General features: G+C 42.7%; 1 protein-coding gene and 1 long non-coding RNA gene across 3 annotated transcripts in view; one reads left to right on the top strand and one right to left on the bottom strand.

Annotated features, from left to right (window-relative positions):
• Positions 1–16,788, top strand: part of LOC111153643 (major facilitator superfamily domain containing 14B) — a 73,237-nt gene extending 56,449 nt beyond the window's left edge. Inside the window, exons 6-12 of one of the 2 annotated variants that reach the window (XM_022512788.1) lie at positions 3,988–4,206; positions 5,950–6,063; positions 9,092–9,163; positions 10,916–11,028; positions 12,331–12,428; positions 14,023–14,165; positions 15,024–16,788. In XM_022512788.1, the coding sequence (XP_022368496.1) occupies positions 3,988–4,206; positions 5,950–6,063; positions 9,092–9,163; positions 10,916–11,028; positions 12,331–12,428; positions 14,023–14,165; positions 15,024–15,275 (1,011 nt within the window). In that variant the 3' untranslated portion in view covers positions 15,276–16,788. The other variant, XM_022512789.1, reaches the window with a different exon arrangement.
• Positions 12,762–17,937, bottom strand: part of LOC111153644 — a 30,450-nt gene continuing 25,274 nt past the window's right edge. The window contains exon 3 of the long non-coding RNA XR_002641019.1: positions 12,762–13,047. This is a non-coding gene — a long non-coding RNA (uncharacterized LOC111153644). The remainder of the gene's footprint in view (positions 13,048–17,937) is intronic.

Raw genomic sequence — 17,937 nt, 5'->3', positions numbered from 1 at the left:
CGGCCGCCGTCTCCAGAATGCGGTGGAAGAGCGCGGCGGGAGAGGCGGCTAGGGGCCTTCAAAAAAGGCAAGGGGTTGCAAGGTGGCTCGTAACAGCAGAGTTGAGAAAGTGCCAGAAGCCTCATTCACCATGTTTGTGCAGCTTTTCTACATGATGGGAAATACCCATTGAGATATTCCTTTCCCACCAGTTTTTTTTTAACCCAAACCCTAACTTGGCCACAGGAGTCAGGCTGTTGGCCAGTGACTCACCTTTATGTGTACCCTAAGTTGTCAGGTGTTAAGATGACAGAACTTTGAAAAAAAGAAAGAAAGGAAAAAAGTTTGCAGGCTGCTCTGTCTTGCAGACCCAGGAGGATTTACTGCCAGGTATCTACGGGGTTTCAGATCCATTCGAGAACGTATGGACACCTTCTCCCTCGATGCAACTCCCACTACACCAAGACGGCGGCGGTTCTTTCAGGGCTGCGGCGAGGAGTTCTGTGAACCCCGTGAAAGCTCGCAGAGAGGCTGTGCGGTGAGGCCGCCGTGAGAGGCCTTTACCGTGGCCACACTGAGGGTGAGGGCGCTTAGGGATTTAGGTAGCTGTGCAGACGAAGTAACAGTGCTGCTCTGAGTTTTAAGAAAGATACAACATTTTGCATAGAAGTTCACGGTGTCATAGACCCAGAAACTCAGTCTTGCAGAAGGAACTGCGCCTCAGCTGCTGGAGAGGAACAGCCTGAGGAGACGGACAGGCGGGGGGTGCTGCCGCCACTCTCTGCCCTTCCTGACACTTGAAACCTGGCCACCAGTTTTTTTCCTTTTATTTCCATATTCCACGTGATTAAATTGGCTCCCGGAATACTTACTATTATTACATAGAGAGTTTCACTATAAATTCTTACTATTTCTCACCATGAAATATATCTCTACATTTTACTTTTCGTGTATTTGAAGAAGCTAATCTCTCAGGTGCTGCACTTAGGGAGGAGACGATAGAGGCGCGGAGCTGCAGAGACGCGCGGGAGGAGGGACTCCGGAGCGCCGAGGGGCCCGTGAAATCAGGGCTGCGCCAGGAGGACTCGCGGGCCTGTCCTCCGTGTCAGACGCACCCGCCCTGCTGTGCCAGCTGTGCTCCTTTATGGGGCTTTCGGCTCTGATTCAGATACACAGAATCTGAAGTCCTACACTCTTTTTTTTTTTTTTTAAGATTTATTTTATTTGAGAGCGAGAGAGAGAAGCAGACTCCCTGCTGGGCAAGGACCCTGAGATCCTGAGATCATGACCTGAGCTGAAATCAGGAGTCGGACACTTATCCGACTGAGCCATCCAGGTGCCCCCTAAACTCATTTTTTTTTTTTTAAAGATTTTATTTATTTGACAGACAGAGATCAAAGTAGGCAGAGAGGCAGGCAGAGATGGGGGGAGGCAGGCTTCCTGCCGAGCAGAGAGCCCGATGCGGGGCTCGATTCCAGGACCCTGGGATCATGACCTGAGCTGAAGGTAGAGGCTTTAACCCACTGAGCCACCCAGGCGCCCCCTAAACTCATTTCTTAAACTCTGTTTTGAAAGCTTAGAAGAAGGATTCTCACTAAGATTTCTGCCTCTGCCAGTTTGAGGTTTTCTCTGTAGCAGTTTACAAATAATTAAATTATGGAAATACTAGAAAACAGGGTACTTTCTCAGAGCAGTGTTGCAGGGTGTGTCACATGGAAGGGAAAGATGAATTAGAAACTGACCGTGGTTCGGATGTACACATTTTTTATAGATGAGCATTAATCTCATTCCATCGGAAGCAGCTGCTATAGCCCTTCCCAGGTTTTCTGAGGAGGAGCTTAGTAGAATGCAGTCATTTTCCATTCAAAACTCATGTATCAGATGTGTTCATATGTATTAAATCATTGTCCTAGGATAATAAATTTAATTCCATTGTTTGTAATGACCGAATCTTGAGTTACTGCAAAATTTTTGTTTTAGAAAGTGTCCATTTGGCTACAAGACAATTATTATGGTAAATTTAGAAACGTCATTTTGACAAATGATGAAACAAGTTCTTGTTTTCTTCTTTAAATTCAAGTGATTGTTAGATCCTTTAAACTTGGAATGGTGTGGGATTATGAAAAGCAGTTTCAGCTGAAATGAAGCAGCTGTAAGTCTAACTGTATGTACATTTTGGCGGGAAAGATTAGAGATTAGAAAATGGCTCTCATTCTTGCTCATCATACGAACTTAAGAGTTATTTAGGAATAACACGGAGGACATTGGGAGATGGAAAGGATAAGTGAGTTGGGGGAAATCAGGAGGAGACTGAGAAACAAACTGAGGGTTTTGGAGGGAAGGGGGGGTGGGAAGAAAGAGCCTGGTGGTGGGTATTAAGGAGGGCATGGATTGCATGGAGCACTGGGTGTGGTGCATAAACAATGAATTTTGGAACACTGAAAAAAATTTATAAATAAAAAGTTATTTAACTTAGGGCACTTGGGTGGCTCAGTTCGGCTCAGGTCATGATCTCGGGGTCCTGGGATTGAGCCCCTCATCGGGCTCCCTGCCGCTCTGCCTACTTGTGCTCTATCTCTGTCAAATAAATAAAATCTTAAAAAAAAAAAAAAAGTTACTTAACTTTTCTATTGTTATTTGTACATTGAGTACAAATTTTTGGTTTATATACAAAAATGTGAAGATTAAGAAAATGAAAACTTAGAAATAAATGACTGACTTATTGACCCATTTTGTGCAGAAATGAGGTGGTTAGCACTGGAGGACCCCATGGCAGTGCTCTCTTAGCAGCCCGCATGTCATTGCAATTTATAATGTACTTATGTAACAGCCCTCATCTTCTCAAAATAATATGGAAAAACCTGAAGGGCAGGAGCTCTGTCTTCTTCTGGTACAGAGTGGGCACTTAGTAAATACTGAACCAAGTAAATATTGAACTAATTCCTGCTCCCCAAGTTGGAATTCTGGATGCCTCCTTTTCTCCTCCAGACAGTTTTTATTGGAATTCTGGCTTCTGTAGTATTTTTAGTATAATACTAATTTCAGATATATTGTATTTTCAGATTAATTTGTGGGTGATGGGTGAAGGAAGAATGTCATAGACTAACCAGGTGTCATAATTTTAACCATAGATAATGACTTCAGTGGTTTCTTTTAAAATCCATTAGAAGTTTAGATAACCAATGTATACGTCTATTTTTGGTACTCAGTCTGGTTATAATTTAGAGACTGTCCATTCAAGCTTCTGAGCATTCAGGGTACATTCCAAGATAGAGGAAGCCTCTGCATTAGGAAAACCGTGTGATAAAGAGAATCCACGTGGATTCAGGTGCAAATGTGATCAGGCAGTTCTGTGATTTCTGGTGTAGAATGGAGGTGGGGAGTGACAGAAACGAACAGCTCAGGGATCTCTAGTTTAAATAGTTTCAGCCTCTCTCTCGACAGATCTCTGTTGTTGTTAACAGCCCTTATTCTCTAAGAATATCAGGGATTTTTTTCCCCCTTCTCTGTGCTAATGAAATGGTCACCAAATAATAAAATGGTAAAACAGTGCACATTTTTAGACTATGAGATCAGCACAGTCCCTGAGTAATTTGTAGGTTGTACCGTTAGCCCTGCAGACGCTTTCCTTTTCATGCCTTTCTCCCCACATCCCTGTCTTCCAATTAAAGAAGACTAACGTGCATGTTTTATTTATGGAGAAGTTTTTCTCAATTTTTATTTCTGATAATCTAAGATTATCTTGTAGCTCCGCTTTTCAGGATATCTCCAGTTAGTTCATAGTTTGTGAACAAGTCCTAAAAAGGAAACGACTCTCTCTCATTCTTAAAATGTTCATACGGCGCATTCCTTCTGTTTTGTTTAAGGCCAGGGAAGGATGGCCATACATTCATCTGTGGGACCCTGTGTAAGAAGCAGGAACATGGGTGCGAAGGGGCTGCGTGTGTGCTTTCTGCGTGCGTACGTGGTAGAAGGCGGGGCCCTGGGTGAGCGCGCGCTTTTGCACAGGTCTCGGCCACCTTTGCAGCCAGTCTGGTCAGCAGCCCGGCCATCGGAGCGTACCTTTCAGCCGGTTACGGAGACGGCCTTGTTGTGCTGGTGGCCACGGTGGTGGCTCTTCTGGACATCTGTTTCATCTTACTGGCTGTTCCAGAATCTCTGCCGGAGAAAATGAGACCGCTTTCCTGGGGAGCTAAGATTTCTTGGAAACAAGCCGACCCGTTTGCGGTAAATATCCGTTTCTTTCTCCAGTAAAAATAGAAAAAAAAATTAATCGCCCATAAGGCACTGAAGTCGTCTATGCACCCAGGAATATGTAGGATTCGTATTTCTTTCCTTTTTAAAATTTTTTTATTAGGAAGAGAGGGATGGGCAAAAGGCAAAGGAGAGATACAGTCTCGTGTGTTCCATGCCCAGCATGGAGCTCAACTCGGTGTTCGATCTCCTGAGTCAGACACTTAACCAGCTAAGCCACCCAGGTGCCCCTAGAATTTATTTTTAAGTCAAGCATGTGGTAGGTGCCCTAAGAAAAGAGAGAAAAAAATGTCCGCTTAATCCCGATGAATGTAGGGAAGAGATTTTTTTCTTACTGCATGGTTGTTTTCACTTTTTTTTTTGTAAACAAAATGAAGGTGGCTGTTTGAATTGTTCATTTTCATTCACTTAAATTCAGAAAAGATGAATAGATCTGGTCTGCCTAAAGTAATTATTTTCTAGGTTGTTAATATACATCCACTTGGACCAGAGGCTTTGAACCTGTATTGTGCAGGTTGAACGGATTCTTTGTTTTCTGTAACTTTTTAAAAATTTTGGCTTTTTTGGGGGGGCGGATCCTATTAACAAATAGAAAAAGTACTGAGAAGAATCCTATCCCTCCCTTTTTCCTACCTCATCTGACTTGAAATTGTTCTTGAAGAAAATATGTTCAGGAAAAAACCAGAGATTTGACTGCGTTTTTTAATCATCCAAATTGACTTTTTAGGAAAAATATGTTAAAAGGAAAATAACTCATCAAATTCTTTTCTGAAAAGGTCCCTCAGGTCCCCACCTGAGGACCCTGCTCATTTTGTTGGTGCTGTGATATCAGACATGGAGAAGAAGGTGTTTGGAGAACGAACCCGGGTGTGGACCTGGGCTCTCGTCAGGCCTCCCACTTTCTTGTCACGTAGTGATCAAGTTACGCGTGGCAACTCCTCCGTGAAGTAGGAGTACTCTGCCGCCCGAGTACTCCTCCAGGGCTGCCGCAGGGCGTACTGGGAATGTATGTAAATGAACCAGTCACATGTCTGTGCAGCAGGTCTCCACAGACATGAGCCGTTTTGCTATTCATCATATGAAGGTTACAGTTACGGTGACCCTAGAATCCAGTGAAGCATTCTCCAGTACTTAGACAGCAACACACCTTTTGATCTTAGCAACAATTCTGTGTAAAAAGGAATGTAAGAAGGACTTTTAGACAAAGTTGTAACATTCAAAAGTTACTGGTCAGAGACGCTTGTTGTCACTGACCTGCATGGTGGGAGCATATTTATTTGTCGACCAGTTTTACAGGAAAATTGAGTATTAACATCTTAAAGAATATAGTAAATTTATATATTATAAAAGCCCTGAACCGTTTATGGATTTAAAAGTGTTGTATCATGAATAAAGGAGAGAGATGAGATTTTCTTAAATGGTTCCGAAGCAGTGTTTTTTCAGCGTCTGTTTATGGGGTGTGAACCAGTATGGTTAACAAAGATGAACAACTATTTGTGGGGTTTTTTGTTTTGGTTTTAAGCTATAATATTTCAAACATAAAACTTTGAAATTAGAGGACTTGTAACCATAGAGTTAATGTTTACCTACTTTAGTAGTCCCTTCAACTTTTATAATCCACCGTAATAAAACAAAACAATGAAGCCCATGTCCTGGAATGCCAGTGACTCTAGTGTGGCCGACTGTTAATGTGTTTCTCTTTCTGCTTATTCCTAGTCACTGAAGAAGGTTGGAAAAGATTCTACTGTCTTATTAATTTGCATCACCGTATTTCTTTCATACCTTCCTGAGGCTGGACAGTATTCAAGTTTTTTTCTCTATCTCAGACAGGTGGGTAGTGTGTGCCTAGTAGGTTTAGAACATGAAGAAAACCAAAGGTTAGGGTCTAAAACTTGGGGAAATAGTTACAGAAATAGTTTACAGAAAAAGCGTGGACTTGCTTCCAGTATAGTACGTGTAGGCCGTGACATATAATTAGCAGTTGAGGTTGGGCGCCTGGGTGGCTCAGTGGGTTAAAGCCGCTGCCTTTGGCTCAGGTCATGATCTCAGGGTGCTGGGATCGAGTCCCGCATCGGGCTCTCTGCTCAGCAGGGAGCCTGCTTCCTCCTCTCTCTCTCTCTGCCTGCCTCTCTGCCTACTTGTGATCTCTGTCTGTCAAATAAATAAATAAAATCTTTAAAAAAAATAATTAGCAGTTGAGGAAACTTTAATATATTTTAAAATATTATAAAGTGTTTACTCTTGAAAAAATTTCCCTGAGAATTAGCATAAGGAAAATCTATCATAATGTTTTAAATCTTCATTAAATTTCAGAGAGGGGGCAAGTTTGACCTGACCTGACCTGACCTGACCTGGGCCACCTTCAGTAGAGGCCATGTAACTGCTGCTGCAGGCGTCCAGGGGGCTCACAAGCAAGAATCAAAATCATCCCTGATCTTTTCCTCTTTAAAAGTTTAAACTCCCCCTTGTCCCCCAAAAAGGCAGTTGACTTAAGGCAATTTAAAAACAAGCTCCCTTTCCGACTTTTTTATTTCAGTTCTCTGGGATCGTGCAGACAGGAATTGCCTTCCATTAGCAATCCTGCCCTTGTCTTTACTGATTTCCCTGGAAGTCCTACTAGGGGCTCCCTCCACATGGCAGAGCAGGCCTCCTCCTAAGATAAATTCCTCTACTTATGGAGATATTTTAAATTGAAACTTGTTAAATTCACCATTCTCACAGTTTTCGTGAAAATGTGAGACTATTATTTTCTCTGGTGGCATACAAGGAAAACTGTTTTTCAACCGGTTCTTTTCAGTTTGTTCATTCTGAGTGGGCAGATGCTAGAGATTTAGTGGGAGGACTGGTGAAATAGCATGTTTAATGTAGAAAATTAATCTGCACTTCTCATTAAATTATGCATTAAATTAACTGCATTTGAATGTAGGAAAAATGGGAAAGTTAAGGAGGTGAAAAATCTTCTCATTCCTTCAGAAAAAAGTTATTTTTTTTCTACCCTATATTTCTGTACATATTGCTTATGTCGCCGCCGCCAGCACTGAACAGTAAGTCAGAATCATTGTGTTATCTTGTACTCGTTCGTGCGCGCTGTTAGCAGCTCACACACACACATTTGAATTAAAACTGCATTAGGCATTTCTAAATCGTATATCTGATAAGGAACCTGTATCAAGTATTAACTTTTATAAATGAATAAAAGGACAACCCAATTGAAAAATTTCAAAAAGAGATTGAATAGATACCTGTCCAAGGAAGAGTCACAAATGGCAAATAAGGACATGAAAAGATGCTTAACATTAGCCACCAAAGAAGCGCAAATCAAAACGAGATACCACTTCACACCTGCTGCAGTCAGACAGACAGACAAGGTGTGGTGAAACGCAAACTCACACAGGCTGGTAGGAACATAAGATGGAGTGGAAGAGAGTCTGGCGGTCCCTCAAGGTGTTCAACATAGGGTTTCTAGCGAGACTGTTCCTACATATGTAGCCAAGAGAAATGAAAACATAGGTCTACGGAGAAACTTTTTTTTTTTTTTTTTAAGATTTTATTTATTTATTTGACAGAGAGAAATCACAAGTAGGCAGAGAGAGAAGAGGAAGCAGGCTCCCTGCTGAGCAGAAAGCCCGATGTGGGGCTTGAACCCAGGACCTGGGATCATGACCTGAGCCGAAGGCAGCGGCTTTAACCCACTGAGCCACCCAGGCGCCCCCAAGAAACTTTTATACAAATATTTATAATAGCCAAAAAGCAGAAATAGTTGATGGAATGTATTGACAAATGGCGGCATATCTGTATGGCGGGACGTTACTGTTCGGCAGTGAGCGGCAGTAAAGCGCTGTACCTGCAGCAGCGTGGACGCCCTGGGAAAATACTGTGCTGAATCAGATACCAGGACCATATGTGGCTTTCTTTTACATGAAAGGCTCAGAAAAAACAAACCCAGAGACAGGAAGTGTATCACTGGCTGGACAGAGGGACAGGCTGGGGGAATGGGACTCCTGATGGGGCAGGAGGACTGATGACGTCTTCTACAGTTGACGCTGGTGGTGGCTGGCCAACTCTCTTGAGCATTCTCAAGCCACTGGATTGTATACTTCTAATGGGGGAACTGTAGGATACTTAAGTCCTGTCTTGATAAAGTTGCTTTAAATGTATGTTTATACTTAGATTTACAAATACAGGCTGAGAAATAATCCCTAAATAAGACTACTTTTCAGGTTCCTTTTTTTTTTTTTTTTTTTTTTAGTTGCATTTAATTAGTGAGTAATAGGCCTTTGCTTGTTGGCAGCACTGACCGGGGAACCTGAGATTCTAGCTCTTTTATTACCTAGTTGTGTGACTGGAAGCAAGACAATCATTTATTAAATAATAGAACGCATACAATAATTTTTAATTCCTTTTCCTGATTTTTACAGGATTTCAGTAGAGGACAAAAATATTTGACTTTTTAAAAACCCGGTATTTAAAACCTAAAGTTTTAGGCCTGTCAGAGCTTCTGTTAAGGTTAAGAGGCTTAGGAATTATTGCCAGCTCACTTCAATTGCTTCTAGAATCACCATGGAAGCTTTTTAAAACATGCCTGTGCCTGGGCCCAGAGGGTCTGATTTAATTGGTCTCAAATGGGTTACAGTATTTCATTGCCTACCCTCCTCCTCTTCTCTGTTGCCCACGTGATTTAAATGGGCAGCCGAGGTTGAGAGCCACTGACTTGGCTGCTGAGCAGATTCTCTATTGGGAGGACCAAAAGTCAGATCATTTTCTTCATGTTCTCTCTAGTGTTTGATGATAATATATTTGTCTCCTATTATTTTTATAGTATCTGTATTACGAAAGTGTTTCCTTTCCTTTTCCACAGGTCATAGGTTTTGGATCTGTTAAGATTGCAGCATTCATAGCTATGGTAGGCATTCTGTCTATTGTGGCTCAGGTGAGTGTCTTTTCAGCCATTTTTTCTTTATCATTTTTATCTGGAAATAACTGGAGTTACAGGAAACTGCAAAGAAATGTTCATGGGGAGCCCCTATACCCCTCTGCCAATAACCCCTTCCTCCCCTGCCATGCTAACATCTCTTGTATCTGTGGTACAACATCAGAGCCAGTCAGCAGGCATTGATACAGTCTACAGAACCATCTTTTTTTTTTTTCTGGAGAGGCATGGTGGGTTGCGGGGGTTGTGTAGAGGCAGAGAGAGTCTGGAGCAGACTCCATCCAGCACAGAGCCTGACACAGGGCTCAATCTCATGATCCCCGAGATCATGACCCGCGCTGAAATCAAGAGGAGGATGCTCTGGGGTGCCTGGGTGGCTCAGTGGGTTAAAGCCTCTGCCTTCGGCTCAGGTCATGATCCTGGGGTCCTGGGATCGAGCCCCACGTCGGGCTCTCTGCTCAGCAGGGAACCTTCTCCCCTCTCTCTGCCTGCCTCTCTGCCTGTGACCTCTCTCTGTCAAATAAATAAATAAAAATCTTTTTAAAAAAAAAAAAAAGGATGCTCAACCGACTGAGCCACCCAGGCACCCCAGAACCATCATTTTTAATAGGATGTTGAAATTGTAATTTAGGAGGAATTTAATACAACTTTTCATTAGTTTTTAGGATACCTGTCACCTCTACTAGTCGATTCAGCAAGTAACAGCTTGCTTTTACAACCACCAATCATCTAACTCCAGATACTGCAAAATAAGCTTAAAATATAGAAACACTTTTTTGGTTAATGAAGAAAGTTTAGTAGCAGGAAAACAAAAATGAAATCAGTAACTCTTCCAAACTGTGCTATCCCCAGGACTGAAGAGATGTGGTAAATGAGTGCATTAGAATATATGAAATGAGTAAACATTAAAATTTCCCCATCTACTATTCTAAGTAAAAAGACCACAAAAGGCAGGATATATGACCTTTGAATGAACTCACTGACATGCCTGGGTGTGTTCACAGTATCACATGGAAGCGCCTAGAGGTCATTCCCTGAAATGACTTCATGCGGCTCTATAGCGTGGGGGCCAGCGGTGCGCTCTTCAAGGAGAGACCAGAAGGCTGTGAAACTGTGTTGCCCAAACATTAGAGCTGACAAGGCTCAAAGGAGTGCAGTAAGGCAAAAAAAAAAAAAAGCCTGTTTTGTCGGTGAATGTAAATTACGTTGAACTTGCAAGTTGCTTATGATTCTGGTTTGCATTTATAGCAACTCTATTGAGCTAATCCAGACTCCTCTTTCATCCTCTGCCTTTACAAACAATCTGAGCTAGTCGTTTTTAGTAGAGCATATATTTGTTAAAGTCAGATTTGCCTTAGTCCAGCTTTCTGACACTGTTAACTTCCCGCAGAATCCCGCATATCCTGTAATGCGTCCAGTCGGGGTTCGCTCTTCCCTGGTGGTGAAGCGACTGGCGTTTCTCCAAGGAGTCCAAGTCCTGTCCTTCTCAATCAGGATAATTGGTGAACAGCTATCATGACCTTTTGGAAAGTGCTAGCAAAGCATTAGATAAACAGGCTTTGGTGAGGGGCTGAAGGCTCGGAGCCCCCACAGCTCAACTCGAGCTCTGTCAGTACTGCGTGGCTTCCCCACACTCGGGCCAGGCTGTGCACCCGCAGCAGCCCCTCTGGTCATGGTGAATGGGCCCCCCGTCAAGCTGGCATCAGAGCCGTGACTCACAGCTTCTCAGGATTATCCCCTTTGTTTTTACAGACTGTCTTTCTTACCATCTTGATGAGATCATTGGGGAATAAGAATACTGTCCTCCTGGGCTTGGGCTTCCAGATGTTCCAGTTAGCCTGGTATGGTTTTGGATCTCAGGCCTGGTAAGCCTCTCCTTTGGATCCTCATAAACTAATAGAAGCATCTTTTAGAGGAACTCGAGTTGGCTGAATGTGATGGGAGGGAAGCAAGGATTATTTTGCCGGTTGATGTACTCGACATTTCAAAAAGGGTGTTTAGACTTAATTTGCAGAAGGATGGAGCTAAGTAATCTCACATTATTTGTTAAGATTGCCTTTGCCTCAGCAGTGAAGTTCTTATTTAATTGGATGTGTACTTTTTAAACACATTTGTCAATTTTTAGTGACCTCACATAGTCCACAAGAAGACAAGGAAAAATGACTGGTTATAGTGGGGTTCACTGCTGTAATTAACTGAGTGACTCTGGGTAGTGACATAACCTTTCTAACCTAGAACATCTGAGTTAGACGAACACGAAGATCTCCTCCAAAACCATGTGTGCCCTGAGGCGGTTACCACTGCCCACATATTAGATGCCCACAGACAGGAAGTTCAGAATAAGCCCTCGGGAGTAAGAAGTGTATGTGCCTGCTTACCGAAGACCTGATTTTCTGTTGGGTTTACGTACGAGAGTTGATCCTCACTTTACTCCTATAAATTGATGACGTAACGTAAAAGGAGCAGAAATGCGCTCAGAGGTTCAGTGGTTGATCCTTCTTGTTCTTGAAGATTCCAGTCACGTGAATTTTGGTACTTCAGTAGCTGATTTGGTCAGACTTGTTTTATGTTTAAAAGATTTTGTTGACCTGCAGGGTTTTTTCTCTTCAGTAAGGATGTGCACATTAGCCTCCCCAAGAGATCTGTCCAGACAGGTTTTCAGCCCCATTAGGACCTCACCTTGCTCACACTCATACTTTCTACTTCAGTTCCTTTCATGGTGACCCTGAACTTCAGGTCTCTGTTGTTGCCGTTGGTGGCACGTGACGCCTGCTTGAGGGGTAGCAAACCAGCAGCCCGAGGGCAGCGTGAAGGTGAGAATTACAGACAGAAAAGTGGAATATCACTGAGGAAGATGTGGTATTTATAGAAACAAATCTTTCTGAACTTCACTGAACTTCTACATTCAAAGATGGTAATGGGCAAACAAGGGGGAAGAACAGATTTCGAAGGAGGGAACGTGAAATAATGACATCTTCCCAGCTGTGAAGTAATCGCTGCTAACAGTATGATGTAGGACATTCCGGGTTTAAAAAAAAAAAATCCATTTTTTCTTAAAGAGGGAAAAATAAATACAACCCAACAGGAGAAAACTTTGCCGGATCGTGCTCTGTAAGCTCCTCAGGGCCGGCCCTGCCGCCTGACCGCGGACGCTCCTGTCGTTGCAGGATGATGTGGGCGGCAGGGACGGTAGCCGCCATGTCCAGCATCACATTTCCAGCAGTCAGCGCCCTCGTCTCTCGGAATGCAGAGTCCGATCAGCAAGGTGAGGTCACTGTACTCGTGCTGTTTTCCTCCTTCAGCTAAGATATACCTGAAGTAAGAGAGGCTCCGAGCCTCTCTTCATGTCACAGAGCTGGTGACAGCCATGTGGTCCCTTCTCGGCAATCGTACCTTTCTGTTTTCCCTCCTGCTTTGATCGTACATTCCTTAAAATCTGGACCAAGCAGTTAAGAATACTAAGGATTAGAACTAGAACTGTCCCCGCCCCCGGAAAGAACTATCCACTTTCTCCTGTCAGTTTTGAGTCCTCGTGTGTGTGTGTGACCACCAGAATGAACTGATCATTTTAAAGACGTCAAATAATGACAGACTGGGCAGCAAAGCAAGGAGTTCTTTATTTAAGCACCATAATCGCCAGCATTTCTTTAAATTCAAAATCAAAGTTCATTAGCTTAAATTAGGAAATGATTTTTTGAGGGGGTAAATAGGTGTACTTACTGTTAAATGCACAGTGAGAAGCACAATTAAAATGGAGACAACCATGTGGAGAATAGCACTCTACCATCTGGACTCTTCATCCTTCTAGAACCTCTGGCTTCTATCAGGCAGTTCCTGCTGCCAGAATTAATCCTTTCCTTCTCCATCTGTTGTTAATGGTTCACCTAAGTAGTCAGGAAGTAGTAAATTTTATAAGGAAAACCTTTTAAATGCATTAGAGCCCTTTAAAAAGTTTTAATAAAGAACTAGATTGACAGATTAATTCATTGCACTACTTTTCCACATCAAAAATTAGCCATCTTACTCGTACCCATGTTTAAAGTGTCACTTGAGGACTATAGAATCTATGCGACACCCTTTGCGAACTCCCTTGGCTGTGTCCTTGGGGCGTGTTACGTCAGAAGAAGCCAGCCCGCTGGGGAGGATGGGCACCGCCGTCACGTGTGACAGGCACCATCTGGTCTTTCATGACATGAATTCTCTTTGGCTGTTATTATGCGTATATGTTTTAATGCAGAGGTTCCTAAATGTCAGTGTACAGCATTACTGGAACATATTAAGTTGAATCATATTTGAACAGTTTGACTTACAGAAACATCCATTTTCATGATTCTAGCTACTATTTTATCTGCTACATTAGAAACCAGAGATATCTAGAAGTTGGCACTTCTGGGATTTTTCAGTGCAGGTCACCATGAGCAGCAGAGTCTGTGTGAACGTGCTGGGAGTACACAACTTCAGGACTGCTGTGGACTCACACACAGGGCTCCAGGAGACGAAGGGCAGATTTTTGCTGTAAAAGGACTGTTAGATGAGTAAAGGAGGAAAAATCTCATTCCACAGAAAAGTGGAAGTTGCCTATAAATGGAGAATATTAAAGTTTTTTTTTTTTATTTATTATTCCTCATTTATAGGAAGGATCTAGCTGTTATGGGGGAAATTCAGCCCCAAAAGAGATTTCACAAACATCACAGTCATTTCATCTCCATATAGATCTTAGGGCAGAGAGTTAGGACATTAAAGGACATAGTAAAACCAGTAACACATTTGTGCACCAAATGAAACGATGATGGGCGAAGTCCCTAATCGTGAAATACTCTTATGAGAAGACTGGCTCCCTTCTCCTCGTTCTGACGCAGGCGTTGCCCAGGGGATCATAACTGGAATAAGAGGGCTGTGTAACGGCCTGGGCCCGGCGCTGTACGGCTTCATATTCTACATGTTCCACGTGGAACTGACGGAGTTGGAACCGGAACTGAGTTCTGACAACGCTGCCCTACAGGTAATTTGGTGATAAGTCTAGTTTTATAACCTTTATGTCTGATGGTAGCAAAATCTGAACTTAAATTTGGAGAATGTTCTTGTTCGTACAGTGTTTCTGTTGTATGTGCTACGCTCAGTGCTTCCTGGGATCGAGGAAGGATCAGTTCAGTGATGTAGTATCTTCCCCCAAAGCTGTGTCTTAATGTTGTTCAGAGTCCATTTTTACCTACACAAGTGCTCCGATCAGAATGCTGTCTGCTGGTGAAGGCCAGCGAGGCCAAGTCAAATGCGGGATGACCTAATCCCTGCCAGGAATTGAGCCAGAGCGCTGTTCTGTGTACTTCCCAGTCATTCCTGCAGTGGACATTTCTGTATACAACGGTCCGTAGTGTTCGTGAACAGCGCGCATGCTGTGAGGTCCTAGGGTGGGATTTGGAGACCCACAGCTGCCACTTAAAAGCTGTTGAGAGGGGCGCCTGGGTGGCTCAGTGGGTTAAGCCGCTGCCTTCGGCTCAGGTCATGATCTCAGAGTCCTGGGATCGAGCCCCGCATCGGGCTCTCTGCTCTCTAGGGGAGCCTGCTTCCTCCTCTCTCTCTGCCTGCCTCTCTGCCTGCTTGTGATCTCTCTGTCAAATAAATAAATAAAATTTAAAAAAAAAAAAAAAAAAAAAAAAGCTGTTGAGAACTGGCGCAGAGAACAATGGTTAGTTGCCCTCTGTCGTGTTCTAAACACAGGCTCTCTCAGAATTTGCCTTCAGCCTTAATAAAACATTTGCTTAAGAGAAAATGATTTACTTTTTGATGGTTTGGGGGAGGCCAGGGCTAATTTTGGATTGAAGACTAACCAAACGCTTTATCTGTTTCCCCTGCCCCTCAGGGAGCGGTCATCCCAGGCCCGCCGTTTTTGTTTGGGGCGTGTATAGTTCTTATGTCCTTCCTGGTTGCCTTATTCATCCCTGAATACCGCAAAGGCAGTGGAACCCAAAAACACAGCAGCAGCATCAGCGGCAGCCTGACGAACCCCCCCGGGCGGGGCAGTGACGAGGACATCGAGCCACTGCTGCAAGACAGCAGCATCTGGGAGCTCTCTTCCTTCGAGGAGGCCGGGAATCAGTGCACTGAGCTGTGAACTTGGCAGAAGGGGATTCTGTGGACGCCTTCTCTGAGAGCCGCGGGAGCCACGCCACACGGAGACTTCATGGTGCTGGAGGGGAGATGCTAGTGGCGTCCTTCAGGGACAGGTTTGAGAAGTGACCCTCTCCATCCCTCTGCCCCCCGCCCCCACTTCTGTTCCTTTTCTTCTTTTTGTGGTATATTAGAACAAGATCTAAAGTACTTTCCTGCAAATTTTGCGATCTTCAAAGTCATCTGGAATCCACACTTTGAAACTAAATTAGAAAGATTTCGTATCTTGGTGGGATGGCTTTCCTTGAGTAACTCTGGAGGCAGAACGATGGCAGTTCCTCCGTCTCCCTTTCAGTGAAGGCGCAGGGTGGGGTGGACTGCCGTCTCCGGCAAGATCTGAGCTAACAAGTCCCTGCTTGTTTTCTTCCTTCCTTCCTTCCTTCTTTCTCTGATCTGTGCCCACTCAGCCCGCGGGTGTTTCTGAGTGGCCGCTCTAAGAGTCATTCCGTATCAGGGATCTATTGCCTTTGTTCAAAGGTCAACAAAAACTCGAGTCTTACTCTCCTTCTCTCTACTTCCTATTCTTGGCTAGAATGAAATTCGGCATCGACACCTCCGGACATTAATACTGATCAGTGATAACCTTTATTAGGTAAAGGGAGATTTTCTTAAAAATTTAAATTATGAAGAACTAGCAACTCAGACCGCTAAACCTGGTGTTTTGGTCAGATCCAAGGTGATTTTACGGAAGAAGAACACACAGCAAGTATTCTGGTGGCAACACACAATGTGAAGGGAGTTTCTGAGAAAGTTTTCAGTAAGAGAAATATTCCTACGTGAGAACGAGAATTAGTGAGTGGATACCAGCGGAGTTTATATCCAAGTGCAGGCTCACAGAACACATGACAACCGTCTCGCTCCTTGCTGCATCTTGTCTTCTCCGTTTTCTCGTTCATCTCACTCCTGCCTTAACTGCTCTGTTGTATGCGCCTGTTTTGCAGTCAGGTCTTTATTTCCATCTGTTTGTCTGACTTTTGAATTTCATGAGAATATGCACATCAGATTCTTTTCTAAAATATGGTGGTTTAAGAAGCTCAGTTTAACAAGTGTCTTGCTAATTTTTCGAGATGTTTTATGGACAGAAAACTTTACAGATTTATATGTATTTTGCTGCACCAGTAAATGGACCATTACCTAGGGCCCACCCACTTTAACAGAGCACTCCCCTGAAAGTTTTATAGGTATGAAATAAATATGTAGATATTTGTAAGGAGTTTTAAATTTTCTTTTGATGGGGTGCTGTGTAAATCTTGTATTTATAAATGTAATGAAGGTGTTGAAAGAAAAATATATATACAACTTTTATAAAAGGATTGTGTACTGACTGAATACATTTAAAAGAAAATATATTTTGAAACCTGTTCTGCTATGAACAGAGATAACCTATCTTTTTACTATGCTGTTGGTTTTTAAGTTAAGCTTCCTAATGCATAATAAATTTGCAATGGATACTTTTATGTCTTTTATGTTTCTTTAAAGGAAATAGTATCATTGATATTTGGGTTCTCTTTTGGGTGGGTATCAACTACATTCTTAATCTTTAAGCTAATGCAAAAAAAAGGTATATTTTCAAAAAATTTTGATTTTTAGAAGACTCCCTTCAAAAACAAATCATACCTTTTTAATTTAAAGTTGTTAAAAAGGAAAAAAAATTTAAAAAGGGACACAAATTTGTACACCCATTTATTGGCATTATTCACAATAGCCAAAAGGTGGAAGCAAGCCGAATGTTCGCTGTTGAATGAACAGATAAAGGAAATGTGGCATTTGGATACAATGAAATCCTCAGCCTAAAAAAGGAAGCAAATTCTGGCTCACGCCACAACACGGATGAGCACTGAAGACATGCTAAGTGAAGTAAGACAGTCACAAAAGGACATACAGTGTGGTTCCACTTTAGTCAAATTCAGACAGAAAGTAGAACAATGGATGCCAGAATGGGGAAGGTTTCAGTTTTGCAAGATGGACGTGGTGAGGATGGTCGCATGAAGCTATGAATGTACTCAGTGGCCCTGAACTGTAAAAAATGGTCAACTTTATGTGATGTGTATTTTGCCACAATTTTTAAAGAATGCTCTCAGGACATCCTTACTCCTGCTTACCAAAATTACAGTTTCTTTAAGCCAGTATTACGAATGTCAAGCTGGGATAAAAACCTGGTCATTTTAACCACATTTACAGTTCAGTGGTTTTTAATGTATTCACAAGGTTGCACAGCTGTTAGGGCTATCTCCAAAACATTCCCCTCATCCCAAAAAAGAAACCCCATATCCAATACCAATCACTACCAATTCTCCTTACCCCATTACCTGGCAACCAGTAATACATTTTCTGTCTCTATGGATTTGCTTGCTTGGGACATTTCATATAAATGAAATACAATTATGTGTGACCTTTTGTGTCCAGCTTCTTAAACACAGCCTGTTTTCAAGATCTGTCCACGTTGAAGCGTGTGTCACATCCTACTCCTCTTTCAGGATGATGAATGTTCTGTCTTACGTATGCACCACATTTCTTTTGTTCACTGTATTAATCAAATATAAATGGATACTTAGCTTGTTTCCATTTTTCAGCTATTATGAATAACGATAGTATGACGATCTTGT

This window comes from Enhydra lutris, unplaced genomic scaffold (genome assembly GCF_002288905.1).
Source record: "Enhydra lutris kenyoni isolate GAN:26980312 unplaced genomic scaffold, ASM228890v2 scaffoldscaffold33, whole genome shotgun sequence".
Lineage (NCBI taxonomy): Eukaryota > Metazoa > Chordata > Mammalia > Carnivora > Mustelidae > Enhydra > Enhydra lutris.
The sequence above is the reverse complement of the archived record's forward strand: the minus strand, read 5'-3'. Positions and strand labels throughout refer to the sequence as shown.